The 18,621-nt window shown below is 41.8% G+C and overlaps 3 protein-coding genes across 8 annotated transcripts; 1 reads left to right on the forward strand and 2 right to left on the reverse strand.

The window, feature by feature from the left end:
- The first annotated feature begins 1,658 nt into the window (after positions 1-1,658).
- On the forward strand, positions 1,659-3,656 carry LOC139636292 (transcription factor JunB-like). 2 transcript variants are annotated; one of them, XM_071504226.1, is made up of 2 exons: positions 1,973-2,113; positions 2,376-3,656. In XM_071504226.1, the coding sequence occupies exon 2, from the start codon at positions 2,414-2,416 to the stop codon at positions 3,305-3,307; it is 894 nt and encodes a 297-aa protein (XP_071360327.1). In that variant the 5' UTR covers positions 1,973-2,113; positions 2,376-2,413; the 3' UTR covers positions 3,308-3,656. The 2 variants fall into 2 exon arrangements, with proteins under 2 accessions (XP_071360326.1, XP_071360327.1); XM_071504225.1 differs by having other exon boundaries at positions 1,659-3,656.
- A 1,154-nt stretch (positions 3,657-4,810) lies between these two features.
- On the reverse strand, positions 4,811-8,693 carry prdx2 (peroxiredoxin 2). Its single transcript, XM_071504227.1, has 6 exons — positions 8,556-8,693; positions 7,456-7,576; positions 7,040-7,193; positions 5,814-5,936; positions 5,483-5,613; positions 4,811-5,195 (listed from the first exon to the last, which is right to left on the reverse strand). Exons 2-6 carry the CDS (start codon positions 7,556-7,558, stop codon positions 5,113-5,115), a joined length of 594 nt encoding a protein of 197 aa, XP_071360328.1. The 5' UTR covers positions 7,559-7,576; positions 8,556-8,693; the 3' UTR covers positions 4,811-5,112.
- A 5,993-nt stretch (positions 8,694-14,686) lies between these two features.
- On the reverse strand, positions 14,687-18,612 carry LOC139636976 (uncharacterized). Of its 5 annotated transcripts, none has more exons than XM_071505428.1 (5): positions 18,242-18,612; positions 17,123-17,173; positions 16,497-16,717; positions 16,221-16,281; positions 14,687-16,118 (listed from the first exon to the last, which is right to left on the reverse strand). In XM_071505428.1, the coding sequence occupies exon 5, from the start codon at positions 15,937-15,939 to the stop codon at positions 15,061-15,063; it is 879 nt and encodes a 292-aa protein (XP_071361529.1). In that variant the 5' UTR covers positions 15,940-16,118; positions 16,221-16,281; positions 16,497-16,717; positions 17,123-17,173; positions 18,242-18,612; the 3' UTR covers positions 14,687-15,060. The 5 variants fall into 5 exon arrangements, with proteins under 5 accessions (XP_071361529.1, XP_071361530.1, XP_071361532.1 ...); XM_071505429.1 differs by having other exon boundaries at positions 17,332-18,612; XM_071505431.1 differs by having other exon boundaries at positions 16,915-17,173; positions 17,332-18,612.
- Between the last annotated feature and the right edge of the window lie 9 nt (positions 18,613-18,621).

Raw genomic sequence — 18,621 nt, forward strand, 5'->3', positions numbered from 1 at the left:
AACAATAATATGTAAATCAAATGAAATATTCCTAAGAACTGTCATCCTAAGAACCATTTATTTATAGTCTAATGAGTAGTGAACGTTTATCAGTATCACACCAGATGTGATAAGAGGTCACAGTCTTATCTCAAAGCAGCAACCCTATGACCTTTAGTAAGTGGATGAGGTCACTCTGAAACTGGAACTGACCACTGAGTGATACTTCACTCTGTTTCCCTGAACATACTTCTGTTTCGCTGTTTCCCCCTTACATTTCTTCTCACTGACAGGGGATCAGACCACTGTTTGAGTGGGAGGAGCTCGGGCCAAACTGACCACTGCGTGACAGCTGGCCAAAACTTTGCCAATTTTGACTCTTACAAACTAAGGAAGTGTGCAGGATACGACTGATGTTGCATCAGATGTACTAAACAACTTTCCTAAAATGCAGCAGCTGTGTGGTGACATCCAATGTAACGGGTACACCTGATTTATCATTTCATGCAAGGTGCATGGTTGGTTGGTAAAGAGATAATGAAAAGATTCAAAGGTCAACCTGGTCTTATATGAGGGAAATCCCCATCTATGACTTAAAAAAAAAACAGAGTTCAACCTGTAATTCAAATTCCGCATCAAATGAAACTGCACCCGGCTACAGTCTGGAAGAGCTTTGTCACGGGAGATAATTAAGTTACATTTGGATTGTTCTACTCACAGTGCAACTTTGTAATATTCCAATTAACTTTAATCATCTACCTTAAGTTGTTACTACCAATCTGCTTAATGCTTGATAACTTGCTTTTTTTTGGTGTTTTTTGTGGTTCTGGCATAATGAAAAAATAAATAGATGAATTAAAAAAATTTAAAAAAAAAACACTTTGGTTCTGAGGATAGGTAGTCTATAAGCAGGAGGTTGGAAGGTCGAATTAGAAGATGCTAACGTGCATGGACACATGGCCGTCTGGGAAGTGATTCAGAGGTTGTTACCTAACCGAGAAGACAAAGACGTCTTTCTATCAAACAGGTGTTCAGCTCAGGGGTCATGTCTATACTCTGAAATACCTGAGAGGCTTTGTCATTTGTTTACGCGCCTGTAATTTCTATAGTAACGTTCTGAGTTCAGTACACATAATCAACTCAAACAACTGCCTAAGAATAAGGCCCAGTCAGACATGAGCTATTACATCTTTTTAACATTTTAAATGATACATCTATATCATTCTTACTGGATTATTTAAAAGAATGAAAACAGTTTTTGGTAAGTAAGACTTGACTAGTTTGCTTAGTATTACCTCCTTCCATCAGGCTTGTCTGATTGTTATCTCTATTTTTTTTTTTTTTTTTTAAATCACATGGATACATTCTTCTGTCTGAGCATGTGTCCTCTCTTGCCAGGCTCCCATTATGTTCCATGCATTTTTGAAGACATCACGCCCAAGAGTGAACACCACCTACCCATCCTCTCCCTGCCTGCGGGGTGAGGGAGGGCAGCAGTGCTCCTCCTCCGCCTCCCACATCCCGGAGAACTGGAAGCGCGCCAGGATGGGATTGGCTTCCCGCTCCTGTTAGGGAGGAACTGATACCCAAATATGGGCTGGTCGATATCAGTTTGGATTGCATGACTCAGCACCAGAGTAGACTATATATCCTGACCGACTGGACTGTTGCTGAAGGAAATAGACAAAGCAGTCGCTGGAGTGTCATAGGTGTCCCTGTAAGACTGGAACTGGCCCATTGAGTTTTTAATGGATCTGCGCTGTGGGGAACATTTAAACTGACTTGTTAATAAATAACAAGGAGTGTGGATGTGCACAAGGTATTTTGTGTGTTTACCTGGGTTGAGTTTCCCCCACGACGATAGGCCTCGTCTTGTTTACAGTCCCTGTTCCTGGCAACAACGTCATCTACTCTATCTGACATCCCGGAGGCGGGGACACAAACAACCAATCAGCAGCTTGCTTGGAGCGCTCGTCTCTGGATTGTATAAATAGAGCGGAGCACGCCGGCCGGCTGTCAGTAAAGAGGAAACAGAAGTGGAGCTCAGATTCAGAACAGAAAAGACTCTCCTACACACGAGTGGATTGAAAACATCTGAATTAGTCACTGGACTCCGCTTTGAATCCAACTAAAGGTACAAATCGACGACTTGGTACAGTACAGTTCCTATTTTGGAAGTTTTGCTCTGTTTTTGATAACTTTGATCTTCAGTATAATAATACAGCGGGACTTTGTGCTGGAGATTGAATCAGTTGGGACACTGAAGCCTCGGTGTCCAAGCAGCATCTTTGCAGCGCACTCTTGTAGCCTATTTGACTGTCTGATTTGAAATATGTCCACAATAATGGAACAGCCTTTTTATGACGACTCGTTTCTTTCTGCTTATGGCCATCCAGGCGCAGCCCTGCCAGACTACAAGCTGCTAAAGCAGAATATGAACTTGAACTTCTCCGATTCATATCGGAACTCAAACTTCAAGTCACAGCACCTGCGCGGCGACACTGATTTCTATTCAGCTGGCCCGGCGGACGTGGGCTCCCTGAAGCTCGCCTCTCCTGAACTGGAGCGACTGATCATCCAGAACAGCAACGGAGTCATCACTACAACGCCGACACCTGCCCAGTACCTCTACAACCGCGGGATCACAGAGGAGCAGGAGGGCTTTGCTGAAGGTTTCGTTAAAGCGCTGGACGACCTGCACAAGATGAACCAGATGGCTCCTCCAAACGTGTCCATCGGCACCGGTGGCGTTGCCTGCTCGGCTCCAGCCTCTGTTTTCGGCTCCACCATGCAGCCAGAACCGCTCGAGTACACCACCCTGAGCAGCTGCACCACGAACCCCAGCCTGTCCTCTGCAGCCAGCTACCCATCCACCACTATCAGCTACCTGCCCCACCACCAGTACCACCAGCATCCTCAGGCCATTGCGCACGGGTCTCACCATTTCCAGCACTCCCTGGCCGGTGCCGGCATCCACTCGCAGCGCTTCGGCGGGTTGAAAGAGGAGCCTCAGACAGTCCCCGACATGCAGAGCAGCGACAACAGCTCTCCGCCGATGTCCCCCATCGACCTGGAGAACCAGGAGCGGATCAAAGCGGAGCGCAAGCGGCTGAGGAACCGGCTCGCAGCCTCAAAGTGTCGGAGGCGCAAACTGGAGCGCATCGCTCGCCTGGAGGACAAGGTTAAAGTGTTGAAAACAGACAACGCCGGACTGTCAAGCACGGCTTCTCTGCTGCGGGAGCAGGTGGCCCAACTCAAACAGAAAGTCATGACACATGTGAGCAGTGGCTGCCAGCTCATGTTAGCGCCCAAAGTGAAGTCCTATTGAAGAAACAATGCACTTTTAAAAACACTGGACAAGGACTGCACTGACAACACAATGAACAATGTGTTTAGACATGAGAGAACTGGACCATTATGGTTTCTTTGGCTGAAAGAAAAGCAGCCTACACACAGAGATCATATAAGACTACAACACTTAGGGCATTTTTGAATACGTTTTTAAAAGTGTCGTCTCGGGTTTGCTTGTTTACATTTTGTTTAATTGCGTTTGTGATGCTTCTTATGTAAGTTATTTGTGTTTGTCAGGTTGAGCCTGATGAGCCTGTCTTTTTTTTTTTTTTTTTTTTTTTACTTGTACAGTATATTTAAGTAAATGAAATTATGAAACTCAGAAATATCTGGTGTTGTTTCTTTTTTAAGGTTTTGTGTATTTAAAACTACCACTTCTTAGAAATTACCAGTGATTCTGGTTATCACAACCGCACTGTTGTCACTGATCTTTCTGGTCAGCACTTAAATTTACAGTAGCAGTTGCTTGACGTTGGAGACGTCCCAGCGTAGGATTGTTTCCCTATTGACGTACATACGTCACTCCATATATGGCCAATTTAGCTAACAAACGTCACATCGCGACAAGGTTTCCGGGAACTCCCTCCCACATTGCCAGTCAAAAATGCTGCGCTCTCCCCTTCACGCCCCTTTCACACCACAATGTGTGTGTGTAAATGAAGAGTTTTGTCGATGAGTGGTTTATTCGAGTTAAGGGAGTTTCCCCATTCTGCTTTCAATTTCCCAAAACAAGCCGTGAGAACATTAGCTCAGGAAAAATGGTTGCAAAAGGTTCCAGACAAACATGCAGAACAGACTTTCTGTCTGATGGTTAAGAGCTAGTTTGAAATTACAAGAATTAGTGCCAACAAACACTGGCAGAAATTAACTGCTGTGGAAGAGAGGAGGTCACAAACTATATGTAAGAGCCACATGTGAGAATGCGGCCAATATGTTGTATAAACTTGGACATAATTTAGGATTATTGTATCTGAACAGTGATGATATATCCCACTATGCTTCTGTAAATATGATAGTGGTTACTCATCATCCAATGTTACTTCCTCAGTGAGTGTTTGGGGGGGTGGGGGGCGGCATTATAATTACACTGGAAATGATTTAAACAGTGATGGTATGTGTAGTCGGGACAAGTCAGACAGGTCTGTGTTAAATCATTTCCAACAAGCCAATCTTTCCCAATGAGCTCCAGATCCATTTGGCAACACCAGATTGTTATGCTGAGTCAACCACAATAACTCCAATATTACAATATAACACAGCCTCATGACGCAGGCACAGGAGGCTCTCTGACACACCAAGTTCACTGTTCAGAATTGTCTGTTGGTGTAACGATAGGTGAACTTGTAGAGTCACCAAACTAGAGGGCACCAAGGAGAGCTATAGGAAGAATCATGGCACCACCTAGAGGTCACACCTGGAATTATGTTCATAATATACTGTCGAGTCCTTCTGTTACGATTGACAAGATGCAACACAGTCACAATTTTCCCACTGCTTTAATAAAAGGTGGTTACATGAATTATTCATGACAGCAAGGCAAAATATCAATACTTTTTCTGAAAAAGGAACAAAACAACTAGATGTTCAGTGCTTGAGACTATGAGGTTGCCCAACTGCAAACAAAGATAAGAGTTGAAACAAAGGATCTTATTATAACATGGTCTGAAATATTGTTGGGTTTAATAGATTAGACTGGACGCCATGAGATACTGCTTCACAGGGGACACCTCTCATCTGAAGGCAAGTGCTACGGATAGGAAGTCAGTGAGAAGACCTTCACATTTACTGCTTGGAGAAGAACTCTTTGCTCTTCTGGACGTCAGGGACAATGGTGTCACTCCCAGGTTTCCAGCCAGCAGGGCACACTGTGTGGAGAGGAAGACAGGACAAAGTGCATGTGTAAATACCCAGGAGGGTAAACTAACAATGCAAGGCCATGTCTATAAACTGAACCCTCCACGTCAGTTTACAGCTACAGGCAGCTTAACTTAAAATGTCCTCCATTTTTATGATTTGAAGGCTGCTGTAAAAGAAAAGGAGGGCAAAAAACTAAGCATTGAGTTTTTGCATGTAGTATTGGAGTGTAATGGTTACATTAACCTATGCCAGAACATTAAACTGGGAGGAGGCAGTACACAGGGATTTTACTCACCCTCTCCGTATTTGTCAGTGTGCTGGAAGGCCTGGACCAGGCGCAGAGTCTCGTCTACAGAGCGACCCACAGGCAAGTCATTGATGGTGATCTGCCTCAAGATGCCCTTGTCGTCAATCACAAACAGACCCCTGAGAGACACAAACTGAGGTTATAATATCGCACAAAATTGTTACATCTACATCTTTAAGCCTCTGCAGACTTTCAGTACATAGTCATTATAGTAATCATAGAGAAGAGGTAATATGTGCTAACAAGCTCCCACTAGACAGTGACCACTGGGCTTTGCAGCAAAGCCCACTATTTACATGACACCAGCACTCTGCCCGACCTGTATGCAATGCCATCATCCTCCTTCAGCACACCGTAGTCTCTGGAGATTGTCCTGGTGAGGTCTGCCACAAGGGGGATGTTCATGTTACCTAGACCTCCCTGCTTTCTGGGCGTGTTGATCCTGCAGGAATGAAATTACCATATAATTAGAAAATCCAATATCCATTTAGTGTTGAAATTTCACATAAGGCAACAGCCACACAAGACTGTTACTCTTGTTTATTCTAACTTCATGTGATGTACTTCAAGTCGTTAAAAAAACAAACAAAAAAAAAAAAAAACACAACTCTCAACCCTGTCCAGTATTTTATGGCTAACTGGTTATAAATCTGAGGTGATGTTACACACAGACCACAAAGTGGCATTTAGCAGTTTATTATGTATAAAAAATAAAAATTATTCCTTATAACCTACAGTGACATTAAGTCAGTAAGACAAAAACTGTTAAAACAAATAACAACATCAAAACACCACACCGCATCTAGAATTGTCATCTAGTTATTCCTTACAGAAAGTGCAGTCTGATTCAGAGACCGTTAACTCAGACCATATCAACACTCTGCAGAGGAGCTGAGTGACCGGAGATAAACTGATGAACATGGGTGGGTGCTTCTTCAGATCTGCCAAAAATCCTCACCATTAACGGTGTCACTAGAAACCACCAAATAGGAACATCCTAATCTGAGTCATTTATTAATCAAATGATATCTATGGAATCCTGATCCAAAATTCGTTATTTAACTATTTTCCATATCACACTACCCTGTAAAATAGTTTATACCAATCTACATTAGATATATCTGACAACTGAGTAGCTCAAAGCTCTTAAGAGAGTAACATTTAAACCACAGCTTGTATTTACTGGCTTCTTTCTTGTTTTTAATAAGTGTGCAATAGACTTTTCACAGTGTCAGGGTTTTGTATGATATTTGTGGAGCATTGCAGTGGATCAGTTGTGACAGGGTTAGGAGAGACTCTTTATCCCAGGAAAGAATAAATATGAGTTGAAATGCACTCTTTTTCAAAAACAGGCACAGTTCCAGTACAATGAAATTTTTTGTTTAAGTACCTCTGCTTATAACTTATAACTTGCTGACACATGTCAGCTGTGTGAATATTATTAATTCCTAAGTGTTAGCGAAGCAGCTAAGTTCCACCAGGATACAATCACAAATTACAGTCAAACTCAATTCATAATTCCCTTTAAATAGAAGTAATTCTCACCATGCCAAGTGACTGAAGTGAGAGTCAACGGAGCAGCCGATAACTTCACAGTTGATGCTGCGGAAGTCCTCTGCCCTGTCACTGAAAGCCACAATCTCAGTGGGGCACACAAATGTGAAGTCCAGGGGGTAGAAGAAGAAGACCACATACTTCCCTGAAGAGAACAGGAGGAAAAAAATAAAATTAAAAAAAAATAAATAAATAAATAAAAAAATAATAATAAAATAAAATAATAATAATAATGAAAGCATAAAGTCTGGTAACCAACATAAATGTCTTCAAAATTTAAAAACCATGTTTATGTTCTATATTAATTGAGAAGAATGGATCTATATTTACTGTAAATACAAAGTTTGATTGATGAGATCAAGCTAACTACTATCACTGTACATGGACTGTCAAAATAACACAGTTACCTCTGTAGTCTGAGAGCTGGATGTCCTTAAACTCTCCCTTCACTACAGCTGTGGCTTTGAAGTCTGGGGCTGGCTTTCCAATCTTAGCATTTCCAGCAGACATGGTGGTAGTTGCTAATAACTGCAGGCGAGATGGCACATAGTTACCAGAAAATTCCTGATGTTCATAGACTATTATACACAAATGCAAAAAGGTGGAGCCTGAGGCACCACCTGGAGCTCTGGTAGCAGTAGAATCATCTGGCAACATGAACCAAAAGAACAAATATGAAATTTAGACTAAAACGCCTGAGGCTGAAACTGACACAGGTTTTGCAGCAGTGTGGTTCAAAAGCTTCAAAGTCACATGCAAGTCATGTTCAGCCAGCAGGGAACAATGCCCTATTAGGAGGCTTACATAACCATGATCAGGCAAACCAATAAGGGGGTACTTATTGGATATATACATGTGTTTATATGAGTGATGTTCATGCAATTATCTCTCCAGGCTGCCTGTCTGCAGTTTTACCCTGTGGTTACAAAGATATGTCATTAAAAACGCAGCATATCATCAAGTTTCATTTTTAAACCGGATTTCTCAAACCATAAAACCATGACCGTATGCCTCTTTGAAACTGCTGTAATTCGGCGGTGCAGGGAACCAATTGTACACAAAGACATGTATTTTTCTGCATAACTCAAGAGCAGACAAAAGCTAACACTCCTTTGTCGTCTGGACCGGTTTACAGCGCTACGCGCAGCACACATTACTTGGTCAAAGTTCAGCCGCATTGCTCAAGACTTTAATATCTAAAGCCCTTTGTCAAACAGAGTGGCAGCAGCAGAGGTTGAACAAAGCGAGGGGGCACTGACCGGTCTCTCCTGCAGGATACCGCACAGGGACAAAGAAAGAGACCGAAACAGGCCCAAACACTTAAGGAGGGAGCAACTGAGCCGCACTGCTTGGCTAGCTTACCGTTAGCTTCATCTAGTAAACGGCTTTTCTTTTTTTTAGCTCCTCTTTGTCCCCGCCTCACAGTTACTACTACCGGCAGAGCTGTGCGGATATTATGTGAAGTTCTGAAAGCGAAACATGAGACGGACGTGCATTTCTTACTCACCTGTCTTTAGGCAAAGCCGGAGAGAAGTTGACAGAGCGGAGGTCTGCTGCTGGCAGGCGAGAGGACTCAAAGGAGGACGGCTGCGTGCAAGAAGTAGGCAGGACCAACTGTGGCCGCCGGAAGTGAAACGAGCTTCTTTCAAAGTAAAAGTTGGGATTTGATCGTACACCTGAGCCACTTTGGATTCTTATTGTGCAGTTACTTATGGTGTAAAGTAACCGAGTACATTTAGTCACGTACTGTAATGAAGCACAAAGTAATACAAAATCCCTTCAAGGACTTTACTGTCAGATGCAGAAATAAACAATTTTGTCGGTGCAATGAAATTCTTAGTTTGCTGTATCTCTGTCCCAATGCCATCAATTACTGTATCCAGCTAAAATAACCCAGAAAGTAAGAAGCTCAAAAGAATAAAGAAATAAAAATACAACACAAAAGATGTTATCTGTACAGACTCATGCAAACATATCCAAACATATCCAAACATATGCATACACATATTTGTACAAGTACATCCTTCCACCCATATGACGTACAGTAGAGTATATGCATCCATAAATTCATACTGAGGCAGACCATAGATGCTTTTGTACTTTACTGTACTGCATATGTACAGAAAATTAGCTCCATGTCGACCAGCTACACCATTAAAGAGCTGCTTGCATATCAGTGCACCCCCCCTCCCCCCACCAACCCCCTTTTTTCCCTTTCTTTCAATGTTTGTGTGTATAAATCTTATTTATTCGTGGGCTTATAAAATATAAGACTTTTATCACAGACTTTTATTTTTCATATTACAGCAGGTGATCAGCTCAATCAAAAACAAAAAATAATGTAATAACATGTAGCAGTGGCTCTGTATTGCAAATATGAAAATGACATCTGAACAACGGTTTGTACTCCGTTTCAGTGTTACCACTAAATTGTTACATGTCGTGCCCTTGCACTCGCCCATTTATAGAAATAGACCGTGCCACACTGTTTTCGATAGAGATCACTGCTAACTGGGTCAGGCGATCATTGCTCATACTTGAACCAAGGTATGTTTTGGTAAGCTTCAGCTTACTGAAGGACCTTTCAGCAGATGCAACAGTCAGAGGCATGGCCAGGAATACTCTAAGAGCTACTGTCAAATTGGGGAACACCAAGTCAAGATTCTCCTGTATGAGGAAATTCAACTTCTCAAGAGCCTTGTAACCCTTCAGTAGACGGCTTGTTGGGTGTATTTCTTGAATGATATCACAGGTAGTCAGGGCATATCTGGTAACTGATTCCTCCAGCTCAGCTTTTGTCATGTGCTCCATTTTAGTGATGAATTTAAATTTCTCAGACTCAAGCTGAAGATTGGAAAACCTGTCAAACAACTCTTGCAGGACTGTGTCGACAATAACATTGAAAACCATGCACCTAAAGTGCCTCTCTGGGTGCTTTTCATGATGACCAGTGCTGGAATTGTCATCGTGGAACCTCTTTTGCTTCCTGAAACGTCTCTCTTTGAATTCTGGAGAAGCCTCCATTTCAATGGCTATCCTGCGTGCAATGTCAAGTGACTTCTGAAAGCCCTCCTCTCTATACTTCAGCCAAAATTCTTTCAGAGAATTGATCAATCTAATGGCTGTGTCCATTGAGACATCTGGTGCTTGCAGTGCCTTGCTCGCAAAGTTTATCTCTGACAATAAGTCATACCAAACCAAGAGGCACACAAGGAACTCCATACTTACAATCTCAGACGACTGTGACTTTGCCTCTGAGACAATTTTGCTGTCTCCTGCCACTTCTTCAAGCTTTTCTAGCACATCTAGAATCCCCCCCAACTGGAAACAAACAGCTTTAACAGAGTCTAGCTTTGCTTCCCACCTGGTGTCACTTAGAGGCTTCAGTGTGATGTCAACAAATTCTGTGAGAATATCCCACCTCTTCACAGAAGACGAAAAGATTCTGTACAATCTTTGAAGAGTGCCAAAGAAGGTTAGACACTCTCTGTTGGATGAGGCTGCATCACATAGCAAAAGGTTCAGGCTGTGGCTACAGCAGGGGATGAACAGAGCCTCTGGACAACTCTGTTGTATTAAAGCTTGGACACCCTTGTCTATTCCCCTCATATTAGAGCCATTGTCGTAACTTTGTCCCCTACAATTAGCCATCTTCAACCCCAGACTCTCCAGCACCCCTGTCAGTGTATCTGTGAGGCCTTTCCCAGTTGTGTCCTTCACAGCAGTGAACCCCACAAAAGACTGAGTAATAGTGACCTTCTTCTTCTCATCTGTACGAACATACCGTATGATAACTGAGGCCTGCTCTTGCTTTGAAATATCGGGTGTGCAGTCCAATTCCACTGCAAAGTACTTGGAGGCTTTGATCTGGGCACAAATTTTACCTAAAACACATTCTGATATGGAATCTAAAAATTCCTTTTGAGTGCACCAGGACAGGTGGTTTCTTTTGAGGCAGCCTTTCTAAGATGCTCTGCCAGTGTGACATCATACCGTGCTATGAGCTCAAGGATACCCAGAAAATTTCCATTTTTAGGATTTCCCAACTGTGCATTTTTCCCCCTCAGTGGCAAGTTTCTTTCTGCAAGGAAGAGTATGCAGTCGATCACTCGAGTCAACACACTTCTCCAGTGTGCCTTTTCAGCGGCCATGGCTCTCTGCAACTCGCTATCAATAGTTTTACCTAGGCGTAAGCGGGATGCCAATTCTTTCCACATCAGATAAGCATTTATGTGACAGTTACTGGTTTCATGGTGCTTCAGTGTCTTTGAAAGACACTGCCAGTTATTATACCCCACCACAAGGCGTGTGTCAGCAACTCTAGCTTCACTCCAGTCAGGATGAGACACTGCTGGCACACAGATCACAGAAACTATCACATAGAAGGTAAATGACTCACGAAATTAAAATACCCTGAAGAAAACTATCATGGAGGAAGTTAAGAAAAATCATATTGGTGTCTTAGTGGATCCAGTTATTCGGCTAATATATCGATTAAAATCAATTACATTCCTGAAAAAAAGTGTAAGAAGTGACGAATAAGTGCGACAAAAAATAGCTTATAGCTCATAGCTTTTTTCCCCCTTTTTATGCAAAACCCCACTGACTCACAGTATGTCCATGTAGACTGAGTGTAAAATGAGCTGCAAAACAGAACTAAGACATACCACAACCAGTATGTATGTGACCTTTGGGTTTTACATGAAAGAAACAAGTACAATAAAACTCAGTAACTACTGCATACAAACTAACAACTTTTTATGCTTAAAGAACTGAGCTGATAACGAGCTGAGGCATGACTCTTACTGAGTTTAGTCCATATTCAGACATCTCGCCACTCATGATCGGAAAGTTCCTGAATCAGGGTAAGGACTCTCAGGTTCATGTGAAGGCGGGATGTATTTGTCTTCTCCACTTTAGTGCCCTTCTCCGGGTTGATGGAGAAAAAACACCTGTAGAAATAGATGAAAAACAGACAACTGTATTAATAATGATCTGGCTTCATTAACTACGAAAAGATTTACGTCAATAATTTTTTATTCAAGCTGTAAAGCCACTTATAAGAGAAAAAGGTAAAATGACCAGGCCCCTAATCCCCAAGTCACTGCAGCAGCTACTTTTGATTTGTTTGAGTTCAATAAAGTGAAAACGTTGGATAAAGCCAGTCAAAGCCAAATAGACACACCTCTGCAGAAACTCCAGGGTTGATGCCAGCTGTGATGGGTAATGGATGTTGAAGCAATAGTAGCTCCCACACATCATACACAGGGCACAACTGAAGGACAGGATGTTGTCCTGTACAATGTTTCCATCCACGCTCAGCGTGAACCGCCCTGCAAGATAGCAAGTTTGTCCTAAAAAAAAGGAAGGGTGGGTGTGGGACAACACAAACAACAAAACATAATTCAAACAAATTTAAAAGAAGACTTGAGTTCCTGAAACATTTCACATAACAATTTCAGCAGAATGTTTTTAAAGTTTAATTGCCTAACATCAAAACAGAGAAAAGTGTATTTGCAGGTTTATGGGAGAGAAATTACTAACCTCAAGAGCATACAGTAACAAAAAACATTCTGCACCCTGAATTGTGTCCAAATACACAGAAGAAAGAAAGAAAAGGAAAGGAATAGAGAAATACAGAAAGAAAGTTTGCTCCATGTCAGTACTTTCTGGAATTTAGGAAGAATGACATTTGTCTTCAAGAAGCAAGAAATAATTAGACACTTAGCCAAGTAACAATGTACATATACAGAGAAGAGATAAGAACAAATACTTGATTGAGTAGGGATTAACACTTTATTTCTGTACTTGTAAAGAAAAAACTGTCCCTTTTATATTTCTCAAATAATATTTTAGCATTTTTACTAATCATACATGCTTTCTCTCAATGACCAAGATCACCTTCATTTGGACAATATATTGTTTCAGATTGAGTACATCATGTCAGTGAGGATTTATTCTTTTTAATCCTGTACATTTAAAAGTAGAAAAACTGCTGTCACTGTCATATTCTTCAAATAGTATTTTAGCATCATTCATTTATCATATCATTTTTACAAAGCATACATTTGCATTTTTTGTATAGTTTTCTTTTTTTTTTAACCACAAAAGGCCAAGATCATGTTTATTTTGACAACACACTGTGTTTCAGTGGAATGACTTGGTGCCTGTTAACAATGTATCACGGTAACGGATAAAAATCTACCAAGTCGTTAATGCTAAGACACTGCAACCTTGTACTCTGTTTCGTCACTGAGTACAGATGGTATTCAGAATGATAGTCAGTTTTATATATATCCATCACAAAATACACAGCTGCATCATTCTGAATTAAAATCATGAGAAGTTCTCTAAACTCCACGGACTCATCGATTTTTGACACAAGGAAGTGCCCTTTTTTATATGATGTACCTTTAGACTGTATGTCTGTGGAAACACTATACTGTTAAAAGGGATTCGGGCTTTTAGTCAGAAGGGCTGTTGTTGTCAAGCTGGGAAAACTCATTGCCCATTACAACAAAGTAAGAAGAGTTACAACAACTACATCTTTAAAAAAGCGCCCTGATGGGCCTGCTGTACATGCTGAACCTTGACTATCCGAAAGACTTGAAATATACTTTTGAGGTTATTCAGCGCCTGTTCATGGGAATCGGGTCCGAGATGTGCACTCTTAGGGTCCACTCTCTAAAGAAACTGCTCAGTTAAAGGTATGCCTCAGGAGGATGTTTCTGCATTTGGCCCTTAGAAAGTATTCTCATTTTTTTCCATTTGTCCATTGCACTATGTAGTAAGAGGAAAATAAATGTAAAGCCCTTCTGTGGGTCACAACAGTGTTTTTTGTTTTCATGCTCGAACAGATCTCTATTATTCTCTGTGGAGGAAATGCCTCTTGCAGACACTAATTTGTATTTTATGTTGTAGAGCAAAAATGAACGAGTGGAGATTTCAGTAATGTTTGAACATGTTCATTTTCTGACTGACTTTTGAGCAAGTTTCTTAGAGATACATCTTTCTGTGTATATCTTGCTGCATTTTACTGCAACAATGCTGAACACACATGCACTTAGAATGTACTCAGTTGATAAAGTCACCTAGAGAGCTGCTGTTTTTCCCCTCAAAAGACTGATGCTTTTTATTTTATTTTATTTTATTTTATTTTTTAAAAGCAGGACAGCACAGTGTAATTTCAGACCAGCCCTGAAAGAGCTGGTTGTTTAAGAGGGTGTAAAAAGCTTTTTTGTCTGCATGTGCCAGAGGAAGAATTCTCATTTTTTTACACTATTCAGTAAGAGGAGAAGAAATGTATAGAAATTGATTGCCCTTCTGTGGGTCACACCACCTTGTTTTCATGTTCTGACTTATTTCTATTGCTCTGTTTGGAGGAACACTAATCCATGTGATGTTACAGAGAAATTGTCGAGGGAGTGGACATTTCAGTAATGTTTGAATGTTTTCATTTTCAACATTTTGAGCAAGTTTCTCAGATACATTTTTTTGTTTGTTCTTAAGAATCTCTTTCTGCAATTCACATTTCACAGTATCTGCAAAAGTACTCAGAATGACTAAAGTTTTCAGTAAACCCACCAATGCTGGGTGACCCCAAATTATCACCAGCAATACAATACAGAGCCCCTTTCACTGTGTGAAACTGACACCCACAAAGAGAAATGGCACACTGAAAATCTGTAACAACAGCTCCGGAAGTAACACAGGGTGTAGGCACATTGTGAATACAATAGAAATGAGTTTTAAAAGCTGCATACGTAGAAAACGTCCGCTTGCAGTCGGCGCCAAAACATTTGAAAAATGAATGGGGTTCGTTCCTATGAACCTTACAATGTAGCACATAACCCCTCAAGGTCTCTGGCATTTTGCTGCAACAACGGCAACCCCGACATAAACGCCCGTTTTCAAAAGTTTTTTCTTCCTTCGACGACGCTACAATAAACACCGCTTAACAACAGCATTGAACAGGCGAGAATTCAAAGTTGTGGCTACTATGTGTACACGCTTCAACGTTCTGGGGACTGGGATAAGATCAGAGTCTCCAGACCGCGTTTCCCTCCGAGCTTCTTCTTCAGGTCTTTGAGCGCAGCCCTGCAGACCCGCTTGATGTCCTTGGCGTTGGGACAGAAGTCCTTACTGACAGTGATTCCTTTCACCGTCTGGTCCACCAGGTGTCTTGTGTAGGCGGACAGCTGCTCCTGGCTGCGGTGCTTCACTAACCGACACTCAGTCAGCAGCCTCTCCGTCAGCTTGGTGACAAATTCTCGGAGCAGGCTGGGGCTGTTTTCCTCCGTTTTGTCTTCAGGGACAGTGGCGGGAGGATCCGACTCTTTGTTTCCCTCTGATGGCTCCATAGTGGTGATAAAGTCTGGTTCAACAGCAGCATCATCATGTTGGCTCTTTTCCTCAACGTGAATCATTATTCTGCAGCGAGGCCAAGTTGCTCCCCTGGGACTGTCCGTGGTTGTAGGCCTCTCTGCAGCCGTCACTCCTGCACCCAAGTTCGAGGGTCCCGCCGGTGAATTATCAGAGTAACGAGAGACAAATCTGGGAACATTGTCCCCGCACTCTCTCATGACTTTGAGACACCTCTTTATGTTGTCAGTGTCTCTCAGTGGTCCTTCAGGAGAGACACTCTGCTGAGTTGTCGGACACAGTTGTAACAACACTTTTGTGGAGGACTCGATCCACTCGGAATCAAAAGTGTTAAGAGCCAACTGGACGATTTCATATTGATTCAGAGTCTCGATTGTTACAGCCAGAAGGTGGAGGAACTCGTCCTCCACAATCACTTTGCCGTCAATCGTCTTGTAGATCTCGGGTTTTGTTGGAGACCGGCTATGATCAGGAGCAGCCGAGCCCTGTGGTGCAGTGTTCATCTTCATGATGTAGCGATCCTGTTCCTTTCAGTTCTGTTCTGCTGAAGTCCAAGACACGAAGTTACACCGCCTTTCGACTTGCTCTTCCGCCGATATCTTCTCTGGCTTTTCTTCAAATCTCTTCTAAGGTTTCGCAGTTTAGCTTCAATGAAGCCACTGTGTGAGGCTGGATCGTAGTAGTGTTCCTTAGCATGGGTTAAAGGCAGAGAAAGTTGGAATGGGGCGTCAGTCCACATTATCAATTAATATTGGGAAAGAGGGTCTGAGGGAAAAAGATATTTACTTACATATCCTTCATTGTGTTCCTGGATCTTGACAAGACGCACCTTGTCAGTACTAGATGGGTAGCTGAAAATAACAGACAGCAACTATAACCAAACCCTGACCAATTGAATGACCAATTAGTAACACGAATCAATCATATTGTAACAGTCTCTACACCCACCTCACACATTAACAGATTATAAAATACTAATTTCATGTATGGTACAGAGAACCAACTTAATTCCACAGTCAATACCTATGTACCTCAGCTCTACACACATGATTTAGTGACAACTTACAATGCTTGTCTCTCCACAAGATCACTGACAGCAACCCTTACAACTATCATCCTGGATTTTGTGCATATGGAGCCAGACTCCTCATATTCTTTGAGTATGTCTGGAGCCTTCGTTTGCATCAGTGCTTTGAGTGCCTCCAATCCACTGTCACTTAGCCTCTCGTCATCATGGGCAGGTAGAGAATTTGTCTGTCTTGGCTGGGGGTTTGGCAGGGGAGCAGGCTTAGGGTAAACACAAACACAAAGAAAAGTAAAAATGCATGAGCCCTAAGTGCAGTTTATAATTATTAAACAAATGGTTATGTTTCATATACAGTTTTTAAAACAGGACAGAACAATTATTTGAAAAAGTAGCGAAAATGTTTCACTTTTATTACCCATGAAATCTCAGTCAAAACTCTCATATCTGATAGCCTTACCATCACTTCAGTCTGTGCATCTGCTAGCTCAGAACCCGACTGGAAAAATATGTGGAATTTATCAAACTCTTTCATGTCTGTGTGACGATCTGAATCAATAAACTCATTGAATTCTGCATTATACTTGAGAAATCTATCCAACTCTACTTCAGAAGGTACTTGAGATTTGCTTGCATCAATTGATTCTGCAGCATTGTGGAATTCATACTTTTTTTGCTGATCTCTTTGCCAGGATTTTCTTCTTAGTGGCCTCCGTTAGCTGAGAAACAGAAAAAAAGAAACAGGTTTCAGTCATTGTTCACCATGGTGAAATAAAACAAAACCACTTCAAATACCCATTTCACCATTGTAACTTGCAAACATGCCACGTCTAGAATATCATTACTGAATGTTACTGTGCCACTCAATGCTACACACCATGAGAAATAGAGTGTAAGATAATCTTGAGACTTCTTACTGCAAATATCTGTTGAACATGTTCTAATAAGCTGCAGAAAGGTCAGGGTGGAAAGAGAAAGACAGATTTGGAAAGACAGGGGATTAACAAATTACAGGTTCAAGTAACTATTTAAATATTGAAATTGAACAAGTTTAATATACAGAATATAAGTAGTTTGCAAGTGTTTGCAAGCCAACACCAACAGTCTCTCTGAAGCCTACTCATGAGTTAATCGCTGTTGTTGTTTGCATCCTGCTCCTGATCCTCCTCTTTGTAATCTTTTCATAAACTTCTGACAGGGGACAGCAACGCTGGGGTATTAAAAAAGACAAATAAATCTGATTGACAAGAGCTGTGACACTGTTTAAACAAAGAAGTTGGTGAACTTCTGTAACAGTGCTGCTTTTCCCTGCGCACCCAGTCTGACCTCTGACCTTTCACCTCTCTCACTGTCTTCCTGTCAGAATGAGCCAGAGCTCTGGTTCAAGACCTGAGTCATGAAACATGAGAGAGACTCTCCCTCCAGCATCTGTTGCAAGTGGGAGAAATTGTGCTTTGTGTTATTATTAATAACAATATTGATTAGTATCGTCATTGTAAACCACTCAAAATAGCCTGTGATGAGTGCGAATGTAACGATACGGTAGTTTTTCCCTAATTGCAGAAGCTGCTTTAGTCCAGCAGGGGGCAGCGGCGGTACTGTAGGGAAAAAAACACCACAGCATTTCCAGGATAGAGAGACGGTGTAACGAAAGGCGAACAGCAGGATGAGACAACGGAATATAAGAAAGTTAGATCAGATATTAAGAGACCCGAAATATAGAAGTAAAGAAGGAACACAAGACAAAGAAGCGCAGTCCATGGGCTACGAGCATGGTCACCACATACCTGCCATGTCAATCAAACCAGGCTGACAGCGGTCCGGTCGCGCCATGTCAACTCAAAACTCTTTGGCGCGTCCACATCGCTTTGAGGGGTCTCCATGCTGCATTCAGTGCACCTCGTAAACTCAGAAACCTATACTCAAATGGCCGCTTTAAAATGGCGAAGTTTCTATTTTGTCTTATTTTCCTTTGTTGAATTGCATACATCTGTGTGTATGGAAGGAGGTACCATCATATTCAATCTTTTCTTATGTGTCTGGTGAGACCCCCTTATCTTATCTCTCTTTCTTTCTGCAGGATTTGGTGTAAAATCACTTTCTTTTTTTTTTTTGCTTTTCATTCGCTCTCTGTCTTTGTCTCTCTCTCTCTCTCTCTCTCTCTGTG

This window comes from Trachinotus anak, unplaced genomic scaffold (assembly GCF_046630095.1).
Source record: "Trachinotus anak isolate AG129_WGS33_773 ecotype Australia unplaced genomic scaffold, CSIRO_AGI_Tana_v1 ptg000019l, whole genome shotgun sequence".
Taxonomy (NCBI): domain Eukaryota; kingdom Metazoa; phylum Chordata; class Actinopteri; order Carangiformes; family Carangidae; genus Trachinotus; species Trachinotus anak.

Coding starts and splice junctions, on each gene's coding strand:
- LOC139636292 (XM_071504225.1), top strand. CDS start 2,312: ATGTCCACAATAATGGAACAGCCTTTTTATGACGACTCGTTTCTTTCT.
- prdx2 (XM_071504227.1), bottom strand. CDS start 7,558: ATGTCTGCTGGAAATGCTAAGATTGGAAAGCCAGCCCCAGACTTCAAA. Junction 7,194..7,455: donor CCAGCTCTCAGACTACAGAG/GTAACTGTGTTA, acceptor TGTTCTCTTCAG/GGAAGTATGTGGTCTTCTTC. Junction 5,937..7,039: donor CACTTCAGTCACTTGGCATG/GTGAGAATTACT, acceptor TCATTCCTGCAG/GATCAACACGCCCAGAAAGC.
- LOC139636976 (XM_071505428.1), bottom strand. CDS start 15,939: ATGAAGATGAACACTGCACCACAGGGCTCGGCTGCTCCTGATCATAGC.